The 26,382-nt window shown below is 48.8% G+C and overlaps 8 protein-coding genes across 8 annotated transcripts; 3 read left to right on the top strand and 5 right to left on the bottom strand.

The window, feature by feature from the left end:
- Positions 1-338: 338 nt before the first annotated feature.
- On the bottom strand, positions 339-1,972 carry FMAN_02799 (putative UDP-galactose transporter; the record flags this gene model as incomplete). The annotated part of the gene is made up of 5 exons (XM_041831536.1): positions 339-596; positions 648-1,331; positions 1,415-1,723; positions 1,776-1,805; positions 1,883-1,972. The coding sequence occupies 5 exons, from the start codon at positions 1,970-1,972 to the stop codon at positions 339-341; spliced, it is 1,371 nt and encodes a 456-aa protein (XP_041682089.1).
- Positions 1,973-4,071: 2,099 nt separating this feature from the next.
- Positions 4,072-5,613, bottom strand: FMAN_16119 (uncharacterized protein; the record flags this gene model as incomplete). Its single annotated transcript, XM_041831537.1, has 3 exons — positions 4,072-4,716; positions 4,807-5,049; positions 5,113-5,613. 3 exons carry the CDS (start codon positions 5,611-5,613, stop codon positions 4,072-4,074), a joined length of 1,389 nt encoding a protein of 462 aa, XP_041682090.1.
- A 1,089-nt stretch (positions 5,614-6,702) lies between these two features.
- On the bottom strand, positions 6,703-9,877 carry FMAN_02800 (uncharacterized protein; the record flags this gene model as incomplete). The annotated part of the gene is made up of 2 exons (XM_041831538.1): positions 6,703-6,809; positions 6,868-9,877. 2 exons carry the CDS (start codon positions 9,875-9,877, stop codon positions 6,703-6,705), a joined length of 3,117 nt encoding a protein of 1,038 aa, XP_041682091.1.
- Positions 9,878-11,228: 1,351 nt separating this feature from the next.
- On the top strand, positions 11,229-12,656 carry FMAN_02801 (uncharacterized protein; the record flags this gene model as incomplete). Its single annotated transcript, XM_041831539.1, has 1 exon — positions 11,229-12,656. The coding sequence occupies one exon, from the start codon at positions 11,229-11,231 to the stop codon at positions 12,654-12,656; it is 1,428 nt and encodes a 475-aa protein (XP_041682092.1).
- Positions 12,657-12,948: 292 nt separating this feature from the next.
- FMAN_02802 (uncharacterized protein) lies at positions 12,949-14,027 on the bottom strand (the record flags this gene model as incomplete). Its single annotated transcript, XM_041831540.1, has 2 exons — positions 12,949-13,386; positions 13,440-14,027. 2 exons carry the CDS (start codon positions 14,025-14,027, stop codon positions 12,949-12,951), a joined length of 1,026 nt encoding a protein of 341 aa, XP_041682093.1.
- A 2,061-nt stretch (positions 14,028-16,088) lies between these two features.
- Positions 16,089-16,640, top strand: FMAN_02803 (uncharacterized protein; the record flags this gene model as incomplete). Its single annotated transcript, XM_041831541.1, has 1 exon — positions 16,089-16,640. One exon carries the CDS (start codon positions 16,089-16,091, stop codon positions 16,638-16,640), a length of 552 nt encoding a protein of 183 aa, XP_041682094.1.
- Positions 16,641-17,572: 932 nt separating this feature from the next.
- FMAN_02804 (uncharacterized protein) lies at positions 17,573-19,135 on the bottom strand (the record flags this gene model as incomplete). Its single annotated transcript, XM_041831543.1, has 1 exon — positions 17,573-19,135. The coding sequence occupies one exon, from the start codon at positions 19,133-19,135 to the stop codon at positions 17,573-17,575; it is 1,563 nt and encodes a 520-aa protein (XP_041682095.1).
- A 5,880-nt stretch (positions 19,136-25,015) lies between these two features.
- Positions 25,016-25,744, top strand: FMAN_02805 (uncharacterized protein; the record flags this gene model as incomplete). The annotated part of the gene is made up of 1 exon (XM_041831544.1): positions 25,016-25,744. One exon carries the CDS (start codon positions 25,016-25,018, stop codon positions 25,742-25,744), a length of 729 nt encoding a protein of 242 aa, XP_041682096.1.
- Positions 25,745-26,382: the final 638 nt, after the last annotated feature.

Below are 26,382 nucleotides of genomic sequence, written 5' to 3' on the forward strand. Positions count from 1 at the left end.
ACCATTCCCGTCCTTTCTAGTCTTGATCTAAGATTCACGTTTCTATAATCAGGGGTATACTGTCATACCGCACCTCCTCAGAAGTGGGTGTTTTTCCTATCGCCAACCATACCTACCGGGGTACGCAGAAAGTAATAACCACTGCAGACCGGCTATGCAAGCTGTTCTATCTATCCAAGAAATGTACCAATGAGATCCTGGCTATATATAATGTTACTGCAAGGATGCGTGATTCATGTCTTCGTTCGACTTCATAATGATGAAACCCCGAATACGAATTTTTTGTATTCGAGTGTATAAGTTGGTGGGTATTTTGATCGATATATGTATCGAAAAGATCAATCGTCTCTCTTAAAGTTGGATCGACTTGGTGTTCTGGGCAGTAGTGGTGTGCTTGGTCGACTCGTGGTCAACCCCATAGGGCTATCCATAGGATTGACAGTCAGTCGGTTCGCCAAATTGCGAGGGGTTTGTAAACTCTCAATAGCCGGCTTCTCGAAGCTATGGATTTGGATTGGTGGAGGACGGCGAATAGCCCTATCTGAACCATTGTAGATCCAAGTAGAGAGGAGAACCAGGAATGTGCCAATGACGAACTGCAGGCTGTGTTAATATCCATGTCTTATGCTTACGATAAAAAAACTTACTGTTGCCGACACCTCGAACTGGAACAACATAATGCTGATCAAGAAGCTGATGACAATGCTGATGCTCGTCGCAAAGTTCTTGACAATATTATCCGTATCCCGAATTACAACGCTCGCCAGCATGCCACCAGCAGCTTGGAGCACAACGGCACTCCACACAACCCAATTGTAGCCCTCGAAAAAGCCGTGCTCGCTGATTCCTTCACCATCCTGCCAAATGACACCACCAAGGCCGGCAGCAAAGATGGAGTAAAAGCTTAGTTGAACGTTTCGGATCCAAACACTGGCTTGAGTGGGACTCTCTTTGAGTAACTTTTCGAAGTAGACACCCGTCAAGCCGGACACCGTAGCAGCAACAAGAACAGAGACCAAGCCAACCGAGTAATTCATAAGAGGGTCTAGAGGCGGCAAATCATGGTCAATGCCTTGATAGGTAGCAGATCGCTTAGCTAGATGTCCAGCCTGGCTGTTATCCGTGGGTACGTGTCCAAGCTCATGAAGCGAGCGAGGGAAGAAATGGTCCGTCATGTGGCGGAGAGGAATGCTGGATGAGCTCGAAGGTGAGCCGGCTTGAGGGAGTGACACAACACATACGCCCAGCGTCAAGATGATGAGGGCAAGCCAGCGCTTGGGTCCCAAGTGCCTTCGCAGCAGTACAACACTAAACAGTGCTGTAATGAGAATCTTGTAAAAAAAAAAAAAGGTCAGCACGTACGCTAACAGGGCTTACTTTGCCAAGATGAATATGACTTAGTGGTGAGACATACCTTGAGCTGATACAGCACTTGAAAGTGCACCGCATCCAAGTTACCCACAGCGACATACTGCAGCATATTCTGCAAGGTATAGAAAGCAGCTGTCAATGCAAGTTTCCACCCATCACCAGCAAAGACAGAGTTATAGATTTGCTCGAAAAGGACTGTTGCGGGTGTCGTAGGAGCCAAGGTCTTTGAGGTATCATAGATGGCTAAGGATAGCGAAACGGCGAGCTTAATGATCTCGTTCAGAAAGACGGCGGTCGAAGTAAAGTAGCGGTGATCGCCACTCGGAGGCATAACGCGAGAGTAGTGCATGATCTGAAGGCAATGTTAGCTGAGACTAGGATGATGCGTTGCGACAAAAACTTACCAAGATAAGGGCTGAGTTTTGAAAGGTCAACTGGAATAGCACGTCAGTACCAGGGAATCTATATATTACCAAACAACATAGCAAAAAACCAGGTAGAAAGTTCGTACCGTTGTCAAAGCCCACTGCTTCTTGCTCAGACCTAGGAAGCCACCCTGGCTAGCAGGAGGTGCCTTGGGGAAGGCCTCCAGTATCGCCATTGTAAAGTCGAAAGGAGAGCTGAGTGTGTCGACGTGATGTAACAGGAGTGTGATGTGGAAGAGGAATTGGCTAGTAGTAAGAGGGCAATGCGCTCTGAAACCGCGATGGCGGCTTTGCGACACGGGCTGGGAAGTCGTTGCGACAATGGGCGAAATTCGGATTCTTTACGATGGCTCGGGCACCAGCCAACCACGTCCGATGATTTTTCTGGGTTCTTTTTCGTTCGTTTAAGTAAAATGGGGTAATATCGAGTATTCGGATCGCGCGTCAATATTGTAAATGTTCCTGTTGCAGATCCAAGGGCCCCTCCGCGATCGCAATCGTGCACTGCCAAGGCTCGGGAGCCAAATGCCTTGGGCAATATCGTCACTGCCAGTCGACGTCGGGTATCTGTGCTCGCTATCCGTACTTCTCGAAATGCCAGAGAATATTTATAAAGAGTTTCTACATATGGAAGAAATGAAAGAGAAGAAGGACAGCAGGGGAAGAAAGAGGCGGGGAGCACCTTCAAAAAAGGAAGTCTCCGTTCTTTACAGAATAGGATAAGGTAAGTAGGTAGGCAGGGAGGATACAGTGACCCTGGGGTAGTGCAAAGGAAGGTGGAAGCACCACAGCCGTCCAGCCTACAATGGAAGGAACTGTGAACTGTGAACTGTGAACTGTGAACCCCTTGCCTTACCTCCTGTTGGTTTTTGTCATAAAAATAGGACCCAGACCTATGCCCAGCCAGGTAAGGCAGGAAGGCATGTGGCAGTCGGTGCATCTTCCTCCCCACTGGCTAAGCTCTGCATGGGTGGGCGGGGATCTGACAGAGCAGGAATCAGGGGTAGGTGCATCTTTGGGAGTGTTTTCAGCAGGGCAGGGAATGAAAACTTCATGTTTAAGAGACGGGATTGGTTGAGTTTTCAATGCATTCTACTTAGCAATAAGAGCAGTAATTGCTTAATTTTCAATAAATCGTTAATAAACCTTTAAAAATTTCAACGTTGCAGTCATTAACTCTAATAACCCCTGTTTAAGTTGCCCCCGGCCCCTTTATTATCCCTGCCCTGTACCTTTTTATTCATGCCAGGAACCAAGAGGGAAAAAAAAGCTTTACAACAGGCGGATACCGGTTGATTTAACCGAAAATCTTGTCCGAGGCTGAGTGTAGAATGCACAAATCGTCTGTCTCTTGCCCTCATTTCATAGCAAGCGACAAATCTATCCACACGCGGCGGAAGAACAAGGCGCATTTCTGTTCATTTCTGAGCATGATCAGAGAGTATCATGTTAAAAGCCGTGAATCATCGGTATGAGAAGGCCGAGGTTGTCATAAGCTACTCCGTACTAAACGAGGCTATATGCTCGAATACGATGTGGTCAATCACCTTCCAATTTCAAACATAAATCTCCAAGCCAAATCAATCTCACTTCGGATCTCGAACTAAATTCGTCGTTCCCCTCCCCGGCTCCGATCCCACCGGCGCCGATCGTCATCCAAACCCCACAGACTCCGCAGCTCTTCTCATCAAACATGTCCAAGCACCAAAAACCCAACCTGCTATGTTTTTGTTTCGTACGTCATTTGCTTCCAGGGAATTACATCCTTTACTAATATGATATGTTTCGACGTCGACAATCCCCGGCTTCACACATGCTGTATTCTTTAATGGCGTCATTTATCCGACCAAACTTGCCTGCTTCTGCACTGCTTAGTGACGTACATCGTGCGTCTTCTAGATATCATATATGCAGCACCACCAGCCACGTAGGTAGACAACCATCCATCCATCCATGCTTTTTCACGTCAAAGACGCGCCTGAGACGCTGTACGACTGTACCCATGTGTGTGACATCTGCCGCCGCCCGACGCAGGCGCCTTTTTCTCGGGCCCAGCCAAAACGTCTTCCTCTGTCTCAGCTGTGACGAAAGGCCCCCCCGTAATACATTATGCAACATTTACATTCACCGCTCTGATGGTGTGGTTTCTCACTCACTCATGCGCAAAAAAATCCATCTGAAAAGGAAACCTCATCTTTTCTTTGTGCTGCCTCGACCCGCGAGGCGGTGAGCCCAATTGTCTGTACATGTCGCACCCTGATCCTAAGTTGTCCCTTCAATCATCTTGCAAACAACTAAAATCTGTTTCCCACCCATATCCTGCAAATCCTTGAGATCCAATTAGAATGTGTCCCCAAAACCAAAAAAAACTACATCCTTCCGCTTCATCCGCTACGTCCTTCCCCATCCACGTATTGCCTGATATCAAGTGCGGGTTTTCGGACTGTTCGCTCACGTCGGGTGTCATTAACTCCCAATTGTCGTGAAGCGATTTCTTTTCCTCTTCAGCATCATTCTTGTGTTTGACACTGTTGCCTGAGTCAGTGTTTTCAAAGTCCACGATGCGTTGATCACCATCTGGAATAGCTCCAACTCCAGTTGGCTGGATATTAAGTTGGGTGCGGAGTTGCATATTCTTAGTGCCAAAGTTCCAGACACTCTCCCGAGGCAGGAACAGACTCGCGCTCAAGCTATGCACCGGGACATCATCGACTCGGCGATACTGAAAGTCGCCCGCACTGTCGAGGTGGTGGAAGAAGGCAGCGTGATGAGGGCTGCGGAAGAAAGCGAGGGATCCAATGTCAAAGGTTGGATAAAGACTGCTGCCGTAAACTTCACTTAGCCAAGTCGCAAAGGACCCACCAATCCAAGATGCTTCCTCCCCTTCATTCTTGGTATTTTTGTCGTGGGCCGTCTCATCCTGTGACCTATTAGTGTCCGAGCTGCGTTGACCACCAGGGCGGCTCTCCTAAATGACCCGCGACCTCAGTTTGTCACTGCCCTCGTCTACCGATCCTTCAAAGCTGTCGTCCGATGAGCTTGACTGAATAGTGAGACCTGCGCCGTTTTCAATAAGCCATGTGATATCAGCCTCTTCATGAAGGAGCTCTGGGTGCTTTTCAATGAAAGACTTGACGCGAGAGAGTTGATATAAGTTGGCTTGGCCAAGGACAGCTCGGTTGTAACCATACGCAATACCGTTGTCTCGCATGTAACGGAAGACATCGAAAGGAATGTCTTGGCTCAAAGAAGCCTGCTTGTGTCAGCTCCTGATCAATCTTCGATGCATCACTGTGGCTGTTTCAGGACCACTTACGCCTGGCTCGACTCTCCAGAACCATTCATAGTTGCTGAGACGTTGCTCATTAGCAAATGGAGCCGAGCTCCATCGCTTCATCTGGCGGATGTCGGCGATGGGCTTAAAGGTCTTTGGGTTGCCGTCAGAGTCAATTCCGTGAGAGCCCGAAAGTTGGGAGTGATCAGTCCAACCAGGCATGTTCCAGTTCTCCTCAGGAATAACCTCGAAGAAGCAAGTAGCATTGGTAGCGTTGGAAGTGAGATCCTTGAACCTATTTGGAAGATCCTGGACACTGAAGAAAACCCAGTCGTACAAGTGGCGGTTGTTGAACTTGTCCTCAATTTGTTGGATACTGTAGAGTATAGCACTTATGTCATTTTCTTGCACAAGGCTCACCAAGGCTGCCTTGAGGGGATCATCAGTAGAAGAGGGCAAGGCTGAGCCACAGACACACAGGGTGAAGTGAAGAAGGGTAAGGGCCCCTGCCCACAAAAGAGTGAAGCGAGGGGCTTTTGCCATGATGAAGGTGAAGATAATGTTCAACGTTCAGGGGAAGAATTGACAAATGCCTTGAACGAAGAAAGGACCGGCAGGGTTAAAGGCCGTAAAGATGAAGGCTATTGAGTAGCTTAGGTAGATGAAGTGCAGGGTGGAGAGGAAGATGGTTTAAGAAAGGAGCATGAGAATGAAAGGAGTGTAAAGGCACCTTAGGTGCTGAGCACGGAAATGTTCTAGACGTGCTAAAGAGAAGGGATTGTGCTTGTGCTTGTGATTGCTTTCAATTCCAGGTTCGAAGTAGAATAACGAATCAAAGGATGAAGAATAAGAAGAATGAAGTAAGAGAAGAGAGAAGACAAACTGGGGGGGATTTGTACCTACTAATAATCCTCCACCTTGCGGTTATTGTATCCTCAGGCGAGAAGAACCAAGGAGATGCAGGTTGGCAGGTGATTCAATGTGGAGGCGGACGTGGACGTGGCAGCTGCGAGCAGGTGCAGTATCTTACCTCATCGACACCTCACACTAAACACCAGCTTGATAAGAAGAGAAGTAGTTGCCCAGACGGGAGGCTCTGGAGTGACCGGAAGAAAAGATCCGGACCGGAGAAGCCCAGGAACAACAACAGACCGGTGTTGGCGATGCACCCATTTGCCCACTCACGATAACATCATCTTGTTTCCTCACCTCCACTCGACGCCACTCTTCACCAAACATGGCATGTGATCATGAGCCGCAGCAATCTCGGTCGGTTGTGTTACAGAGGGGACGATGAAAGATAACGGTGTGTCGAGATTCACTTTGCTCACCCACATTAACCATTTGTCATGAACTTCACCAATCAAGACACTCTCAGGATGGTACTGCATGATTGTGTTTGCATGCCCTCATTAACAAGGCGTTCTTTCGTATCAAAGAGCACCAACAGTAGTCTATCGCCTGCCTGTACCCCAAGTTCGCACCGCTGGACCATCAGATCCCCGGCGGATAAGCCTCAACGCCATATTTGCCTGTTAAACAAAAAAGAGTGCCCGCCGTCCTTACCCCTGTCACCGCATAGGAACGACGTGTATTACGATGATGATACAACCCTAGAACTATGCCTTTTGTTTAAGCCTCCACATCCATTTGCTCAACGTCCACTGAGCCATCCTCTAAACTTATGTCGAGAATTCTTGCGTATTGGAGCGTCAATCGCTGGAGCTCGCGGTATTTTCCTGTTTGCTGTTAGTTTGTACAACTTTTGCCATAGTGACATCAATAACGATAACTTACCAAGAATCATAACTACACCGGTGAGCAGCTCCTTTCGATCCCATCCACAGATGTCACCTTCTTTGCTGAACCACCCATGGCCGTCCTCTTCCTCATCTTCTTCGCTGTCTTCGAGTATGCCACCAAGAAGACTGTTGAGGAGCTCTTCAACCTTGACCCTTGCCCCCTCGGCGCCCAAGCGTTTCGCATACATGAAGAGATATAGTCGGAATTCTTCTTGTGCCTCAAGTTGCAGAGCACCAGCAATTCTTGTTTCCAAATGGGCAATGCTGACACTGCTTTCAAGATTCTCGGACTCCTTCCGCTGCACGACCATCTTAATAATGCGCTGCAAGGAATATGATCTACCTTTCAACAAAAATTCGTTCGTTGTATGTCGCTCGAGGAAAGGTATGATGCCTGACGACACAGTGGCCTTGGAAGACTTCTTATCTTGTCTGTCCTTAGAATCCGGACCAACAGCTGTAGACTGCAAAGCAGAAATAGAAGAATCGTTAGAGTTCCAATACTGTGAGCCTACAGCCCACCAAGCTTCACTAAGGCGTTGCCATGTATACATATCGCGAGCATAGCAGTAGCCATCACCATTGGTCAATGTCACAATGATGTGGCCGGTACTGTTCAGATGGGCAGAAGTAATACCAGGGCCAGGCGTCGCGCTGTGTTGGTTAAGCGATGTTGTGGCAATATCCAGAATTGGTCCAAGTGACACAGGAGGATTGGGAGCAGATTGAGTTTTCATGTCCCAAACATGGGCAAGGCCGACCGCTGTAATGCACAGTAGCCAGTGATCGCGAGCTTCCAGAATGACAGGCTGAGACTCAAGTATGATAGGGGCGAGAAGTCTTCTTCCAGCCGAAGTCCAGGTATGCACAGATCCATCTTCGCAAGCCACGGCCCAAAAGTGTTTCGTCGCTGTTACTAGAACGACATCTCTGGGAAGCCACTCTTCCCAAATAAGAGCGCCCCTTTTGCTGACTATGACATGAGAAGGATGGCCATGGGTAATATCATTCTTCGCTTCCAGAATTATGTTTTCCGGGGTCTTTGTTGCTTCTTCCAAGGAGCTCTCGCCCTGTAAAATTCCTCTGTCCAGCGGCCGAAGGATATGTGACCTGATCTTCGGTACAGCTAATCTGACTTGAGCGAAGGACACAGACACATTCATGACTGCGGGCCTGAGGAACTCTGGTGTGGGAACAACACCATTCTGAACAGGTACGAGTGCTGCTGGCTCGACCCCATTAGGGCCATCAGTGACGATAGGTGTAGGACCTGTTGCAACGCGCTTGGCAACTGGCTCCTCTTCATCATCGTCATCACCCAGGTTGATTTGCCTCTTGTTACCAAGCAACATGGCAGCAATGCCTCCCTTGGGCAAACCGTCATAAGGCTTGCTTATGTCAACTATCGTCTGCGGTGCATCATTTTGCGCGTTCTTGTTGGTGCTTGTTGTTCCAACCAACTGAGTTTGAGGCAATGAAGACGTGCCTGTCCCTGATGATGACACCAACAAAGGTGCAACTCGCTTCTTGCCATCTTTGCCGATAGTGACCCGCGATTTCAATTCCTTGACACGTTCGGCTGTCTTGTCAGCTGTCTCTTCTGGCTGCTTCTCTGGTTCGTTTTCTGGCTCAGCTTGGCCATTTGTCGATGGCTTCGCCGAAGTGCCGTTGGGTTTAGGGCCATTAGCGACAGGTGTTGACTCTTTGGTTGACTCGGAAAAGTCTCCCATGAGTGCACCCATCCTCGACTCTACAGCCCGCGACTCTCCCTCTTTACTCTGGTTTTCCAGAACAAGGCCATCCACGTCCTCAGCTATACCCATTCCTTTCCGAGATGCGCCATATTTCTGAAGTGCCTTGACGTTCTCCTCTGGTTGCGCTACCCAGCCGAGCTCTCCCTCCTCGAAATTTACAACCACAATGCTACCGTCTAAGCTTGACGTAAAAATGGTCTGCCCATCCGGAGTCCATGCTAGATCAGATATCGACTTGCCTGCCAAGTCTTGACACACGACTACAGGCCTGGACGTATTTGTGTTCCATATACTCAAAGTCTTGTCCTGGCCAGCAGATGCTATCACTGTCACGAGCGATGTCGCAGCCCCATCGGCTGCACTCGCATCTGGTTTCGACGTGTGGAACAAACGAGGGGAGAACATGCACACTTCCGTTGGGGCTTCATGGCCGATAAGATTGATTTCACTATCCCATCTCGTCCGCTCGATGATAGCAACAGAACTCACGGGGCCGTTTACAGCGTTGGCAGCTGCGATGTGATTGCCATCGGGAGACCACGAACATCGTCGAAAGTAGGTAGTTAGGGGCGAGCTCTTGAACGGTGTACTAATGGTCGTTTCAAGAACAAAGTTGTTAACCATGTCGTGCTGTGTCGCATTAGGTGCAGGCGAAGTGAATCGAAAGATTTTGATCGTTCGGTCGTCGCTTGCGGTTGCAAAGAATTTGTTCGCTGGATCGAAGGTGATACCCTTGACATGACTTTGGTGTGCAGGCAGAGTCTTCAGCTTCTCGAACGTGTGACCAGACCAGACGACCACCTTAGAATCAAGGCCAACAGAAACCAATATTGAAGAATCGTACGACCAGGCGAGATCCTGAACATCATTATCGTGGCCAATTAAACGTTTGTATGTCTTCCAGTTCTCGACAGGAGGTGGCTCGTTGGTGCCAAAGGTAGCAGCTGGTGGTCCTTTATCCAGGTGGTATACGCAAATGATTTTGTCGTCCGCTCCACTGGCAAGATAACGCCCATTAGGCGAAAAGCGAACCGAGTGAATCGTTCCAAGATGATGGCTCATGTGGCAGAGCTGGCGCGGCTTGTTGTACTTTGGTGTGTCGGCATTGTAGATACTTTCGGTCGACCAAACGCGGACGTGTCCATCGCCGCCAGCAGTCGCAAGTCGTTTTCCGTCCGGGGAGACATGGCAGCTGTAAACTTCGAAATCCTTTTGCTCGCCGCTATGGCTTAGCCATGAAGGCTTGATCATACGCATTATGGAAAGTCGAGTGGCATGCCCGGGGAGGAATCGCGTTTAAGTCGATGGCGACGCTACGAATAAACTAAAGGTTGAAGATACTCGTCGCGATAAATTCGAATGGAATGCGATGCGATGGATTCAGGCGGTGGGAATAATTGACGTTGTTTGAATATGGTGATGAGGATGGAGTTTGGCTTAAATTGGAGTTAACGCGATGTCGCGTTTTTTGGGCACAGTCCAGTCAGTCAATCAAAGATGCAGGCAGGGCCAGCTATTCCTCGCCCGCCACAATGGAACCCGACTGCACCCCAGAGGCAGTGGACAAAATTAGGGGATTTCGTTACAGGCCTCGGGGGGCAAGAAAACAGCGATCCTTGCTGTGGAGTGTCAAAATAAACTTAGCAAAAGTCATCCTAAGCTCAGGCTACCTTATCTAAGTCTTTTTGTCATTTAGGATCTAGGACCTGTGTTTTCTTTCCTCTCCTAGACAGGGCATTCTTCCTTTCAGGCAAGCTTCCTAGCAAATGCCGCGCAGCTTAATGATTGGTCGTTACGGAGTAACTTTGATGCGCCAACTCTCCCTGCACTTCCTCCTCGTGTAAGTCAACTATTCCTCACCGAGTACTCTTTGTTCAACACATTTCAATGGCACAATGCTACGATAAGACCAATCAGTCAATCATGTTCTTACTTTCAAAACAGGCTGAAAGGTGGGTTGCCAACATATCGGACCTATCACCACAAACTCACGAGACTCTCGAGTGCTTCTCCGCGACTCACAAGCTTTTGGATGTTGAGGTGTAGATCTCACCCAATCTTCACCCCTGGCATTGTGTCAAAAGGTTGGATGCAAGGATCGCCCTACCACTCCCGCTACCTCTAAATCACACGTTCTGGACCGGTCAGACACTTTTTGAGAGACAAGTGTCACTCTGTTCATTGCCCAGTCGGAGCCAAGCGTTTTTGAATGGCCTTTGTGTTGTTACCATGATTGAGGTTGCCGAATGTTTAACTTACGAATAGAACCATGATCACCTTATCGTGCTTGTTAAGGGTTGGGCTGTTCTGTGCTGACTAGTGGCCGAACTACTCGACAACAGAGTTTCATACTGAGAAGCTTGTTCGGCGGGAGGCTTTTATAACTGGCACATGTAAAAAGATAGTTCATTCACAGCCTCAAATTCCTAAACCTTGACCGCCCTTCGGTGAGCGAGTCAAGATTACTTTTCTGTCCCGTCCCTTCTCCTGACATGACAGACGCACTGACTTTCTTTGCGGCCATGTTCTTTGACTCACGAATATATAAGAGTGAACACCACGAATTGTTCTTGCTTCCTCAACTCACCTCATATTGTTCATTATGGAGCTATCTGCTATAAATCGTAACCCATTAGGGGCTCCAGCCTCTTCTGGCTGCTCAACAGCCTCTCTGCTCTCGACCCTGAGAAGCTACCATCACATCCAGGTCGATAAGCATTTTCACCGTCGAGAAAAGACCCCTGCGATCCCTGCATCCCTCGAGCCCAGCATGTCGATACCGCAGTCCATATGTGTCGGTATCGAGTTGGAATTTATGGTTGCACTGCAGATCCCAAACTCCGACGCTGTGACTGGTGAGACTCGATGGACCTGTCCTACAACACCGGAGGCTTTTTTGGGCCTCGTGATGGGAGACTACAAAGACATCGAACCGTCTTGTATTCACAAGGTATGCGAATTGATCGCCAGCAGCGGGGTCTGCGTCTCGTGTAGCCTCACACCTCCTTCGCCATCCAGCCCTGCCCAGATCCCTGGCACTACAATTCTTCCGCTCACAGATAATAGCGGAGACATTCGAGCTTGGAATAACGAGTCTGTTAGCGGACCAGTGTCTAAGACTGATTTTTGGTTCATTGTTCCGGAGCGTCACATCACCAGAGACTGCGTTAGTAAGTCCGGAATGACACCTTCAAACAAGTACGACTGGTATGGAACTGAACTCAACAGCCCTATCCTCACTCATCCTGAAGAGTTCAGTCAGGGGCTACCTACCCTCAGAAAGTGCCTTGCGGCAGTGCAGGGCGACATGGTAGTTGGACTTAATTCTGGTTGTGGACTACACCTCCACGTCAACGAAGCCGGCAGCATGCAGCTAGAGACTGCGCTGCGCCTTGCATCTTTGGTCTGGCTGCTGGAAGATTCTCTGCTGTACCCTCTGTGCCATCCTTTCCGCTCGACTTCTCCTTACTCGGCGCGTATCAGCGTTGAATCTCGAATCGCCATGGAAAGGGGTGAACCAACAGTGTATGGCGAGGGTGCAGCTCTTGTTGAAGCACTCGGAGAGGTCATGCGACAGCTACACTGGCGCAAGAAAGTCGACAGAGGTCTGCTGGGAGCTATGAAACGCCTGTGGTCGGAAAACAGCTTGATTAGCCTGGGCATCGCCCTCCGAAAATTCGATGAGGGATCCCTTCACACAACTACCCGGTGTGCACTGGTTGTCTCTAAGTACGACACTATCGAGTTCCGGTATCCCGAGTCCACGTTTGACGTCGACTTTATCGCCGGCTGGGCTGACTTGGTGCGACACTTGTACGCGGTTGCGATGAGGCCTCAGGTGGAATTTCATCAAATCCTCTGTCGTTTATATGAACTTGTGACCCGTGACCAAATGCCTGGATGGTCAGCCATGTTGGGGGCGATTGGTTTCAACGGCGATGTCAGTCGCTGGCAGCGACATATCAACGAGTACGGTGATACTCTGAGGAACCTTGACAAGCAGGGTATCCTTCCAAAGATTGGGCAGTAAATGGGGCGTTTTTAAAGGAGTATTCTTGTAGAAACGGAGCATGGCGGTCTTTGGGTGCATGGTAATTGGTTGTTAGGATATAGACTGGTTGATTTGATCGCGACTTGGCAAAAGGGAAAAAGCAAAGTCCTACACTGGCTTGGTCAAAAGGGCGGAGCATGGAGTCGGGAGTCTGGTTTGGGGAAAAGGGAAATCTGTAGATTTGACTATCCGGGGAAATCGATTGAAATTGGCTTTACATAAAATGACCTTGCTTGTAATGGCCCCTTGATTGTTGGCTTGTCTTGTATGCTTACACATTTGGTGATGAAGTGTCGTCATGTAACTCACCGCGGCCTCCCCCTTCAGGCTCCAACTTCCTCTGAACCTCCATCAACGCCCTAGCCTCATCTGTGCCATTCTTCTCGACATAGCCCATCAACTCAGCATCCATATCCCGGACAGCGTCCGCCATGCCTTTCCAGCCATGCCAATCGACGACGTTGCGAGCAGCCATGTTCCAGGCGCTCGCAGCGGCGCAGACAATGTTCATCTCGTACTCGAGGATGCGTCGATAAAGTGTTAGAAGAGTTTGATGGACTTGCGGCTGTTGACGTTGGAACTCTGGTAGGGATGTCCAGGATGATGGATGGAGGGCGCGATGGAGGGTCATGTAGTGAGGAATGGTGTGTGCAATATGCACAAACCCCTGGCGGATATCTTCATGTCGTAGAAGGGGTTCTAGTAGAAGCTATTGATGATATTAGTCTTGTTGTTCGATGGGTTGAGTCAGTCGCAGCCTACTGGTGTTAGTGAGCAGAAGCCCGCCCAAGCGACAGCGGCGCTGGGCTGGTCATCGAGTAATGAAGATATAGTCGACCTTGTGCGAATCAGATTTTCTCTTGCTTCAACATCTCCCGAGTCTGTTTGTGATGTCTCCTTAACTTCGCGGTTTAAACCAGACTTTGCGATCATCATCATGAGTTCCGCTCTCCTCTCACTTTCTGTCGGTAGCCCATTCCCATTCCCGTTATGTCCCGGCCTCAAAGTATCAGGAAGTGCATGAGAAATAATGCTCTCATACGCGAGCACAAGACCCGAAGACGTGCCATCTCTCTTGAGGACATCGTATGCTGCGTTCCAGAGTTCAAGGTCGTGCGCGCGCTCCTCCTCATCCGAGGCTGATCCGCGGCGACTTTGGCGTTGACTATGTTTGCCGATGTGTGGAATAGGACATGATGAAGATTCGCGGGATGGATTTGCGGATGATGAGGGAGATGCTGAGGAAGCTTCGGGGGATGGAGGATGTGAGTGGCGGCGAATTTTGCCAACGAGTCGCTTTACTTTGCTTGCTGCGTTATGGGGAGCTGAAGGTTGTGAAGCGGTTTTCATGATGACGATGATGGCTGAGGACTTATGATATGAAGAGGAGAGCAATGAAGAGAAGATTGGGCAATGGAGTTTACAATGGATAGAAATTTCACAACATGGAAAATGGTCAAGGCCCCTCACAGTATTTTCTTCTTCCAGCTGACCCGACAATGTTAGTTAATACCATTCCATTGATAGGCCATGACGATGATATCAGGAACTGGCAATGATCCCAAAACTGGGGGCCGATAATACCCCTAGCTAGGACCAGACGGGACAAGAACAGTCCATCGGGGCTCGGGAATCGAGTCAAGCGACGAGCTGGGAGTTACATCAAGTAAAGAAAAAAAAGTAAAAGAAAGGGTCTCACTCACCCTCAGCCGAGTTCCGACGATCACCAGAGCCATTCCATCATCGTGGTACCGGCCCTTTTTCTTGGAGGGGTCACCTGAACCGAGCAGTCCATGATACAGGTTTTTGGGGTGATCATTTTGACGTGGAGCCAAGACGGAGCCAAGATGATGACCCCAGGAGTTGATGGGGGATGATATGGATACTGGCGGGCTTAATAAAGAGGGTCAATTCCATGAACGAGCATCAGTCTGAAGAACCGTCATATTTGGGTATTCTATCGGCCGAGCTAGTGACGTCTGGGAATAACGAGGCCAAGATGGTGGAAATGACACTTTTTCCAACTTACATTAGAGTAACCAACCCTTATGCCGTGGGAATTGGTAACCATGAACCAAGACCAAGGACTACTAACCTGGCCAAGACTTTTCATGGCTGCCTTGAGACAGAGATCCACGACATATGAAGTCATATTGAGAGTACAAGCATCACCCAACAAATAAACCAACGAGTTGCTCTGTCACTGGCCAATGCCCCTCGCGTCATCATCTCCAAGACCGGGGTTGATGAACCGCTGGGAGTGGGGGCTCTCAATCCACTGGAGCGTCACTCTTCACCACTGTCGGCCCGGGGGAGTTAGTGAGCGACAAGAGACTCGATAGGTACTGAGTCTAGGTAGTTTCTATCACGAGATATTGCGAGGAAAGCCATTTAAGTTTGCAGGGAGATAAATCCCACTGCAACGGTACGGAGTATAGAGACTAATATTCAAGTTTGACGGCAGTTGTCGCCAGGTTTTTTATCATGTGAAATTGGTATTGATCAACGGCCTTTTGATCTTGAGGTTGGAGACTGAGAGTGCTGATCTGGCCTCGATGCGAGGCTGCAAATTATGCGCATGTGAGAAAGCCTAGGCACGCAAGATAGACCGTTTCAAAGAAATAGACAATTACGAGGTAGTTTGTTTCGAGGGCTTCAAGAGAGACATAGCAATAGTCAAAGCGTATATACTCTGTATGAAATGTCGCGATGGTCCTGTGCTCAGTCAGTCTTGTTGGCAGCGAATTAAACTCCAAGAATACAAGATCATATGGTTGATCATCACATATAATTCCTTATATATAGAGACGCTCGTTTCACTCCTCCTATTAGCTTTCCAATCACACGTTTTCCTGTGCCTATACGCGTTGATCTCGGCATGAATATGGCACTTTGCTCGAAACATCGGCCCCATCAAAAAACGGAAACACAAACACCAAATCCTCCGCTGTGATTATCGCAATTAAACAAACACAACCCGTCACCCTGTTTCACTCGTTGGGACTCAATATATTTAAAAGAAAAACAGGACTAATTTTTCCGAGTCTAGTCAATCTGGTCCCAAAATGTCACTCAAAATAAATCATACTCTCTGCTCTGCGTATTGTGATCCTTGTTTCATACTCATCCACTCTACTTGAAACACACTGCCATCTCCGCCTGTGATCGCATCTAAACATCCCACTTGCCCACCTGGATTGGGTATACTTCTTTGTCTCTTCCCCGTCAACTAACTGCTGTTGACTGTCTCTCCCAACCTCCTCGTTGCAGTGCAGCGCAGCGTTTCCCTTTCTCAGTCACTCGTTAACATAGGTGTTGATCACCTGTTGGTCCGTTACTCTTCACCACGGTCTGTTCTTTTTCTCAGCAAACTTCTTTACTTTTTTCCCGCTCGCTAGATCAACGATCGAGATGCATTTCACCAATATTGTCGCCGTCTTCATCGGCCTTGCAGCCGCAGCGCCCACGGCTACTCCTACTAAAGACAACTTGATCGCCGTCTCAACCACAGCACCCAGTGCCTACGAAGATCCATACACCTACTGGGCTGCTGGAAACCACTCCTTCGGTACATGCGACAAGAAGACTTACAACGCGCACCAGGCGCCCAAGAGCACCAAGCGGGCCAACTACAGGGACTGCGCAGCACTTCTCTCAACCTTTGGTACTCGTAACGGCACTTTCAGCATCCCCGCTGCTTCCGACGACAAGCGCGAGTACGATGTGGGAGATGGGCTTGTCAACATCGTCAAATCAGGATCGTGTGCATTTGCTGTGCGAGCTGACAAGGGATTAAAAGTCGGCGATGACGATGTGGTTTGGATTATGCAGAAGGCTGTTCTGGAGTACTCTGCTGGAACGGAGATGGCAGCTCGTGGATCTGTCAAGTGTGCTGCTGACGAGGTTGGGAAGAAAGGAGGTCTTTACTGGCAGGTTCATGGTATTGAGTCTGCTGGCTATTAGCCGGTGCCTCGGTGGTCTTGATGATCATCTGTTCAGTCTATGGATCTGAGGGAGTTTTCTGACCTGAAGGATTTATTGGAGGATCGGTTCTGGAACTGTCCTGACGACGAGATGCGATTTTTATGTGCGATACCCAGGTGTTGACAGAGGATTTGGCAAATAAAGATATAGCCGCAATGAGTACATATTTCTTCTCCTCGCCTCTCTAAACGAACGCATCATTCGATAATGGTACATTTCAATATCAAGGAAGGTCAATATCATGGTGCTATTATTCCCGTTCACTGAGGTCGCATGGTCTGTGGCATCACAGTCTGCCTCAACAGCTTTGGCAGTTCCCGTATCCTCGCATTTTAGGACCAGTAGCTGATAGGGCACCACCGAGAAGTATCTGTCGCAGTGGTCAGTTTCAAGTCATTAGAAACCGGCCTCGGTGGCTGAGGATAACATCGTCATCTCCTAATCTCATCCCCAGCGCTCTTGTTGATACGAGATGAGTGTATTGGACAACGTCCTCTGCTTATCGTGAGTCACCTATCATAACCAGAGAAACTCGAGAGAAAATATACCTAGGCGACCTGGATGATATAGATAAGCGAGCTACTGTTGCGGCAGGCCTTTTCACAATGATGAACAGATTCGAAAGAGAAATCACTTTAGGAGCATAAGAACAGATAGATGTTATGACATTAATCATCGAATTCATTCGTAAATGGCCAACTCCGTCCGCTATACTTAACGTCAACCTAAGATATCATATCCCCGACTTCGTAGTCAATCATGCAAGTGTCTCTGACATGTGTAGTAAAGCAAAGGGTATAATCCCGAACTCCAAAATATCAATCTTCAAGTGCTCTCGGTGGTGTACATGTATACAATAGCACTCTGCTAATCGTTTAGTCGATAAAGATGAGTCAAAAACTCGGTGAGGATCAACCATAGTATTCATCAAAGATTGGAATGCTAGGATACTTAGCCTGAGTTCGATCCATACGACAAAGCTTCTTGGCTTGGGCCTCCAGTTCTATTTGGCGATCAACGCAAAAGTCTGCAATTTCATTAGAGGTCGTAATTGCCGCGTCCACGCCCTTGAACGCGAGATCAACACGCCTTTTACAATCTTCGACTTCTATACGAATTGCGCGGGAAGCGGCATCTCCTGCGTGGGCAACCAGGCGATCAATGTGCTTTAGCATGTCTTCAGTCCAGGGTTTGTGCCTATATACACGCGCTAAGATGGTGTTGATCTCACATAGGTAATCATTAATGACTTGTCCTATGCGATCTTTCTCAGCGAGAGTTGCGTTTCGCCGTTGTGTTCTTGGCGACAATGGTATCGCGGGTGAGGCGTCGGGAAGGGGCTTGACGCTGCCTTTGGCTTGAAAAGTGTTAAGCAGCGTGTTCATCTCGGTGACATCTTCTGTGATGTTTCGAAGTCTTCGGTCGACAGCATCCATCTTGGAATGAATCCACGCGGTCTTTGTAATAACAGTAGGGGAGGGAGGATCATCTTTATAAGAGTCAGGGCTGTATGATATTATGCCTTTCTTCCTCTCGATTTCCCTAACTCTTCGAAAGTGCGCCTTTGCATCAGAGCGGCTGAAGTTGGTAGGGCGCTTTACTGCGAAGGGCTCCAGATAAGAGTAGTCGGCAACTCTGGTGGGTTCTGGGACGAAGACTCCTTCGTCATGAAGCTTTTGTATGGCTTGGGGAGATACTTTGACGTATGCAGCGCCAGGGGGTTTGTTTGATGGTCGGGGTCGGAGGTGAGGTGAAGTATCCCCAGGTGATGATCGGGAGGAAGAAGCGGACGACCCAGTAGAAGGTGTAGGTACTCGAAAGCAACGACCTGGTCTGTCGGGAGTAGAAAGAACTTCTTTCTGGGGGGACTGATATGAGACCTCTTCAGGGACTTCCTGAGGACTGTACACGAAAAAGTAATAGTGCAGCTGCCACATGGCAACAGCGCCGAGCAGGGCGAGGCAGACGACGAATGAATATGTCGACATGGTGAAGAGGAAGACAGTCCAAAAGCAGATGAAGTTGAATGTGGTAGTCAGGATGAAAAAGATGGTGCGGACAAGAAAGAACTGCGAGTATACCCCGAGATCCCAGATCTCGTAAAGAGCCCACACAGGGTCATCATAGGCATCAATAATCACCTCGCAAACAGCTTTTCCGATGCGGTACATGAAGTGAGAGGACCAGGCAGTGATGAAGGCTCCCCAGAGCATGTGAGAAGCAGTAGGGCTTGCCTTGTAGTGGCCGAGGATCCAATCGTTGTGCTTGGAGTACTGAAGTGGACTGCAAAGCATCATACACAACCACTGCAGAATGATACTGAAAATAGAAACCTGGAATCTGATTGTGAAGGTAATGAAGTGAAATACACTCGGACACTCCTTGATGAGGCGCTCGAAACCGGTTTCGGGGTAGGGGCGGTAGTTGGGAAATTGCTTCGGGTCATAAGTGAGACGGGAGCGACGCCAGAACATGGTGACTGAGTTTTGTTGATATCAGTGATTACTTGAGAGTTTTGTGGTAGAAAGGGTGAAGTTAGTGAAGGGATGCAATTGATGAAGTGCAGTGTGTCATTGAAGAATGTTGTGAAGTGAAGCGAAAGATGAGCGACGATGGGGAATCGGAGCAGATGAGTTTGATGAAATGAAGATGAAATGAATCTCTGCCTGTTTTGAAATGCCGATGTAAATTCACTGCCCAGCAACCGCGCAGTGGCAAGTGCTCTGGCAGCTGCACGGCAGTGCTAGCCAAGCTGCCACTGTTGGGAAGTGAGGGTATTTACAGGTGACAGTGTCAACAAATCCAGCACTTTCAACATCGCAAGTGACCAACTCCAGACAAATAAAGTGGTGAATACTAAATCAGAGAGTATACAAAAACAGTTCTATAAAAACAACGGCAAATGGATTCGAGTCTATTTATCTCAGAGTTGTTGTCGGCTTGTGCCAGGAGAGCAGGAGAAACTTATATATTCTGCCTCCAGGCTCCGAGCAGGATAACCAGACCACTCATTTACTGTTGCGGTTGTTTGTACACTTAATACTAGGCTTTGTTGTTTGGGCATGACTACCTAGCGAAGAACTTTGCAAACATCTATCACTGTGTCACTCAAATCCTCCCACAGACTGCTATTACTTCAAAGATCATGCGAAAATGTTCGACTCGGGTACCTCTATATCCAAAATACCCGAACCTGGACGTTCGCTGACCATCAAGAGACTCTACATTGCGACAGTGTTGAGCATGTTGTATTACACCCATTAGCTCGTGTCTGTGGTTTTACCACCTCGACTCCCGGTTGATTTCTCGAGCAGAAAGAAACCACCCAGCTCCTTACATCAGAATCATGTGCATATTCTTGCACGCCATGAGTTGTTTCTCGAAGAAGCTCCTCGGAGATCCAGTCCTGAGCGACCAGGAGGCTTTTGGGTAGCCAAGCCACATGATGATTTTCTCAATGTGACTTACACGAGATGCGGAGAATGATAAAAGATTATTGAGAAGAGCCAAGAACTCCGTCTCTTGAAGAGTCTTTGGCGTTAATTCCAGGGTCTGGTTGATGGTTGCTGTCAATATTGAGTTCCTCGTGCAATAGGTTAGCAAAGTATATTGTAAAGACTTCGTCGTCCAAATCCTTGGGCTGCAAGCTAATGGACCCATCAATGTCAACGCCAACAATTTGGTCAAGCCCATCAGTTTAATCCGTGGGAAGACAGTCCTTGCCATTATCTTGATTTGGCTGCCAAGACCCAAGGTCTGCCTCTCAAGATGGCCATATGGAGTATTTCGGGAGATAGCTTTTGCCCGAACTCTCCATTCCCTAGAGGGACTTGCCTAGGTGGTATTCATTAGTTCTTTCTTGGCAATATCTGGATGCTCTAATAAGACCGTTGGTCGCCAGCTTTGCTCCGGCGTCAGAACAAAAAAGTCGCTTCGCAATCTCATCACATCGCAAGATATTTTTGATAGACGTGCGTGCATTAGTCCCCACTCGAACGAGCCCAAGTAATTCTCTTCCAGCACGCTTAGCATAAGGTTTCTAACTTTGAATGCTCGGTTGCACAGAACCATGCCGCCGCCGCGAATTTCGGGGCCATAGAACGCAGCGGTTTTCGGTATGGCGCATACTAATTACCAGATTCTGGGGTCTTGGATCGACAAGGCAGCTGCTAGCACGGGTCTATGAAAGATAGAGGAGGATCGTGTTACCTAAATTAGACGGGTAGATCAGACATTGGGCAGAGATGGTTCGCACGGATGGCATGGTGGTGTCTGCTTTGACTCGCATGAACAGCTAAGAGAAACAATGTTTATGCCGTTATGCCGAGCATGCCATGAACGTCTGTGGGTGTGTGATACACCATTGTTAAGGCTGAGGTTGAAGATGGGAATAGAATCTGTGCAAAATTGAGTTTGCAAAATTCAACCATGTTGAAATTACCCATTCAAGGGACCTGTGCCTGATTTATGCTCTTGGTCGTGGTCCATCCAAGTTTTGTCTGATCTTAATCGGCTCTCAGGGACAACATCGAAAGAGCGAGACCAGTCTCGAAATAGATGACAATAGAGTCGATTGCCTTTTGGTCGGCATTGTTCTGATCGCCAAGAACTCTTTCATTCCACGAGCAGACCCTCGATGTATTTTGTTTACTGATCTTGAGTGAGAGTTTGTCCAGGGAGAAAGAGACTTCAGCCACAATCCTTATACACATTCATCCAGCGACCGAAAAACATCTCTGAATAGACGTCACATTTGAAGCCTAATGCACAAGCCTCATTGCTGAATTCCATGACAGCTTTTGACGGCTGCTTAATCTTGGCTAGGAGCCTCATCTCCCGCTCCCATAGCTGTCGCCCTCGGACTGGGGGATTCACGAGTTGCCCGACACGCCATTCCTCTTCAGGGTAGAAGTTGCGCGGAGGATAATGGTTGGAATGTAGCCGCGCCCTTTAACTTCAACAGAAGATGCAGAGAACGTGCTACGTATGCAAAGCCCAGGCAGAGTTTCCTTCTGGACGTTTCTTCCTTCTCGGCGGAAGCGCACTTAAGGGATATGCCGTCAGATGAGGCATGGAAAAAGTATGAGTCTGGGGAGACCGAAGAAAGAGGGAAGGTTTCATGGAATGTCACTGTTTCGAGCGACGGGTATCTCAGGTACTTCCGTCACCGGAGGATTGCGTGGAACCGCGGAGCCGTCATGTGGGTTAACCTCCGGTCCCCATCGCGGACCGAAGTGGAGGGCTTTGGCTACGGACAGAGTCCGGGCGAAAAGTCATGGTAGCTCGTTTGAGGTGCGGTAGTGAAAGGCCATTCGACACTGTGATGTCGTCTTGTGGGATACGAGCAAGCCTCGAATACGACTGTAAAAAACAAAACAGTTATCGGTAGTTCAGTGGGATGAGAAAAGCGGTAGACTCGTAAACACAGACGCCTCGTGCTGTGGACTCCAACAGTCTTGTTGGTTGAGGTTTTATTAGTGCAACCGATCTGATCTGATATCAAGATACAAGCTATGACTCTGGCGTGAAAGATAGGTAGCTAGGGATAGCTTCAAAGGGTCGGGTCTAGTCTGGGAGTCTAGACACGGCACAAGCTGGGGATTTGCTGATCGCATTCTGGTTTGAGCAAAGCGGGAGTGCCCAGAAGTGGTGAGTGGGTTCTGAATAGGCACTTGAAAGCCTCAACGCGAGTTTGACGAGTCAAGTGCCACATGGTGTACTTATTGAGGACAAAGTTGCGCCTCCATGGCTTTAGCCGTGGTAGAGCGAGGCTACAGTCAGTTTCAAAGCCTTGGCGTTCATGGTTCATTGATTGATTGCGTGGACACTGAACATTGAGAAAGTTACTCGACAGGATAGGGCCTAGTTTGCGGTGCCGGGAAAATGGCAGATTGTCGTTCTTGTTCCGGGTTCCTGGGACACGGGGAATGTTGCCAAATGTTAGCGTTTCAGCGCTCCCTCTCCTCTCTTCTCTCTCCTGGCTCAGGCTCGTTACAAAGTACTTGTCCCTTGCTTTTGGGGTCTCGCCTCGTCTCGTCTCTTCCCCTGCCTTGTCCCATTTATGCCTCCGGAACAGAAGCCGACCTATCATGAGCAATCCCAAGGGTGCCCCAACCGTGCGAGATGCCTAGGGTACAGTAGTATTGGCTGGCGTGACCTGTCCATCTGTGTCCGTGCCACCTTTTGACGGGCCGACCAGGTACATCCATCCATCTCAATCATCTTCAGGCCAGGACTGCTCCTTCGCACGGGCGGGATCGTACTGCAGCGGAGACTAGGAACTGGCGGGTACTGACACTAATGACGGGACGGAGTCGGAATCACGGAACGCTCACAATGATCCTGATGTTGCTGCACCTAACAGAAATAGCGTCTTATTGTCTCTACTCGCGATAACCAATTAGGCATCCAAGACCGTAATGGCTGCAGCAAACAGTGGTTTCAAAGAACAGTATCCGTTCGGTCACTCGGCTTCCGCGGAGGATTAGGGAAAATTCATGACGAGCAGCAACGCCTCGCGTTTTACAATGGAAAGCTTCACAATAGAAAGGCGAGACAAACCAGACAACGCAAGAGAAGAGAGCGGTGATTCGAGCGAGCAGCGCATTCCTCTGGCAAAGAGCTAACCCGTAACTCGGCAAAACGAGACATTGCCGGGCTCGTAAGATGTTTGGGTTAGGGTTCGGCGAACTCACATGCCGATCAGGGACCGTCTGACAACCACGTCAATTCAAATGAACAAACGTTGACAACCCTTCAGGGAGCAAGAAAACTTGTGACGTTTACTGAGAGTGCCAAAATAATCTAGTCTAGAGCCACAATAGAACATACCAAGTTTACCTAAGTTCTTTTGTCACTTAGGTAAGTGGTCTTAAGTTTTTCTTGCCTCCACCTGACAAGACAACTCATTTCAAACAGTTCAAGGGCTGAGCGGGAGCTGGGGAAAAGCAAATAGCCTCTATTCTGAATTTACTTACTGTACGGTTAGGCTTCGACGCCCCTCCAGCCGGCTAATGTTGAACCGTCTGTTCGTAACCGTACTGTATCGTCTCGAGACCAATAGAATTCTCGACTGATCATCACGAAGTATCCTCGTGAACAACCCCCAAACTCGGGATGAGACAAACCAGAAATCAGATGCATCGGAAAGACAATGAAAGACAAAACGGGACAAGGATCAAAACTCGCTACCGTACCTAGGTTCAGGTAAACCCGCTGATGCCTCACTCTGCTGGGGTCTTCTGCTCTGGTGACTGGTGCGCCTTACTCGCTTCTCTTCTTGGCAGACCATACTTTTGGGAAAGGCAAGGGGAAAATCAGTGGGTGATCATTTTAGCAGAGCTCCGTCGGTACCTACACTGCTGCAGTACAGTGCAGTCACCCACCTACATACACCGACACCGTTGCGACTAAATTAGGCCATGGCAAGCCCAGGCTGGGCGCCTCCAGGTCATGTCTCCAGCAGCTTCTCAATGATGACACGGATCCGCTCTGGCGTTTTTGGTAAATGGAATTACGGACCTGCACTAGAGGATGTACCTACAGCTGATGGCTGAGGCTGCAGTAGACTGGCCCAGCCCAGCCCAGCCTAAAACAACAAGTTAAACCTGAAAGGAGTAGACTTTACGAGCCAAGGGGTCGGAAGAGAAAAAGCAAGCAGCCAGAAACAAAGATATTAAAAGCATCCTCTATTCCCCCGTTTCTCAAACACGCTGATCTCTCTCTTTCACGATCGCCAACCAATCCGCGAAGTTCCGAAACCGAGAATACAATTACCACCTATTACAGTACCTTACAGTACAAGCACGGGCTTTGGGCTACCTCACCTCTGCCACCAAAATAGCCGCGGATCCTCATCACATTTACCTACACCCCCCGGTCCTGGGCTAGTCAGCGCAACACAACAAAAGACAAACAAAAAGGACCAGGAACAAGGCCCAGGGTGTTATTCATTTCGATCCAATCCAGTTCTTCATATATCCATCTGCCAGCACCCCTACCACTTCAACTTTTCCCATCTTGCTCTTCCCTTCAAGACATTCTGCTATCCAGCTGTATCTCTCTCAAGAGCAGTACCGAATCCAAAAGCTTCGACGAGCTGGTCTCTTGAAACCTCTAACAAGCTTGGGTCGTGTTTGTGCTCTCACCTTGCATACACGCATGCATAAACATCCTTTAATAGCAACAACCTGACACACATATTGTCTTGTTTGCTTCCCCGTCGACCAACAACCCATTCCTACCCCTCCAGCTCATCATCCGACCTGCCTCAGCCATATATACCGATACAGCACCTCGACAACGTTTACTATACCTCCCTCCATTAGTCAACACCATCTCACAACTCCGCAACGATGCTCCGAGGAACCACCTCCAACGTCCCCAAGGTCCCACTCTTTGGTGTACCCAAGAGACGCAAGCAGAGGCAGCAACAAGAACAGGAGCAAAAGGACAAAGAAGAGCAGCTTCGCCTACAGGCTCTCGAGGAAGCTGAATTCGCAACCAAGGCCGAAACTTCAGACTTCCTCCTCTACTACCTTGAGCGATCCCCCTTCAGGGACCAATCCGATCAGATCTCCATTGCCTGGGAGAACCTACCTAGCCTAGGCGAGCTCGAGTCTTTTGCCAGGCTCGACAAGACTGCTGGCACACAAGCCTGCCGTCGTTTATTCAAGGCCGTCGTCATCTGGGACGATCTTGGTCTTGATCTCTGGGAGACCCTTAACAGTACCTTCCACCCTGAAAGCGACGAGGAGGACAGCGACGATGATCTCCTCGACGAAATCTCAGAAGAGCCCGTTGGCTGGGATCATGCAAGCCCTCGAAGATCCCGATCTCGCGCCAGTTCCAGGACATCTTCCTCTGAGACACATAATTCTGAACGCTCTCGCCAAGTATCCTCGGAGCGACACAATCAGCGTGAGCATAGCCGCGACTCGCGCAAGACAGCTTCCGCACGAGACCAGAGTGTCAACGGAAGATTACCTCCCCGAAGACCCATGGGTCTCCAGGGCGGTATGATCAGCGAGTACTACGACAGCCCCTCGCGGTATCGTGTTCCCAAGATTGTGCGCGTCCTATAAGCGCTTACACATTACCACTCTACGAATATTTCTTTTTGTCCTTGATATTATACTGTTTTTTTTTTTTTGTCAGCGGGAGTTGGGACACTAGCCAAGTTCGCAGCAACCGCCATACTAGCCACATAATGGTTTCTTATGTTTTCTGAGTATTAGCAAGGCGTTATGGACATGTATGCAATGGCACCGGACAATTACGGATTACGGGATACCACCAATATCACAGCTGAGGGATAACAGCTACCATATTATTACTATAGTACAGCCACGAACAATCTACCAAATAATTTTGATACATACCTTGCACAGCCATGCAATTCTTGAGTGATCGACGTGAAAATTTGGATGGCTCCTCTTGATGCAACCTTCAAAGTTTGAAGGTCTGTAACAACCATAAACACTACCAAGGAAAACACCTTGTCTTGAAGCTAGATCGTCGCTATTCTGACATCACCCAAGATCCGTCGTCGTAACATCGAGATATGATCGGATTGAAGGGAAAGGTCGACGTCATGGTGGAGGGAAAATTAACTACCGCGATCTTAAGAGCCGGAGAACCTGGAAAGTTACGTACCCAGCCAACAAGACAAGACCTGGCCAGACTCATGTCCGGGTAACTCTATCGAGACCGCAAAGCAAGT

Source organism: Fusarium mangiferae, assembly GCF_900044065.1.
Source record: "Fusarium mangiferae strain MRC7560 genome assembly, contig: FMAN_scaffold006, whole genome shotgun sequence".
NCBI lineage: Eukaryota > Fungi > Ascomycota > Sordariomycetes > Hypocreales > Nectriaceae > Fusarium > Fusarium mangiferae.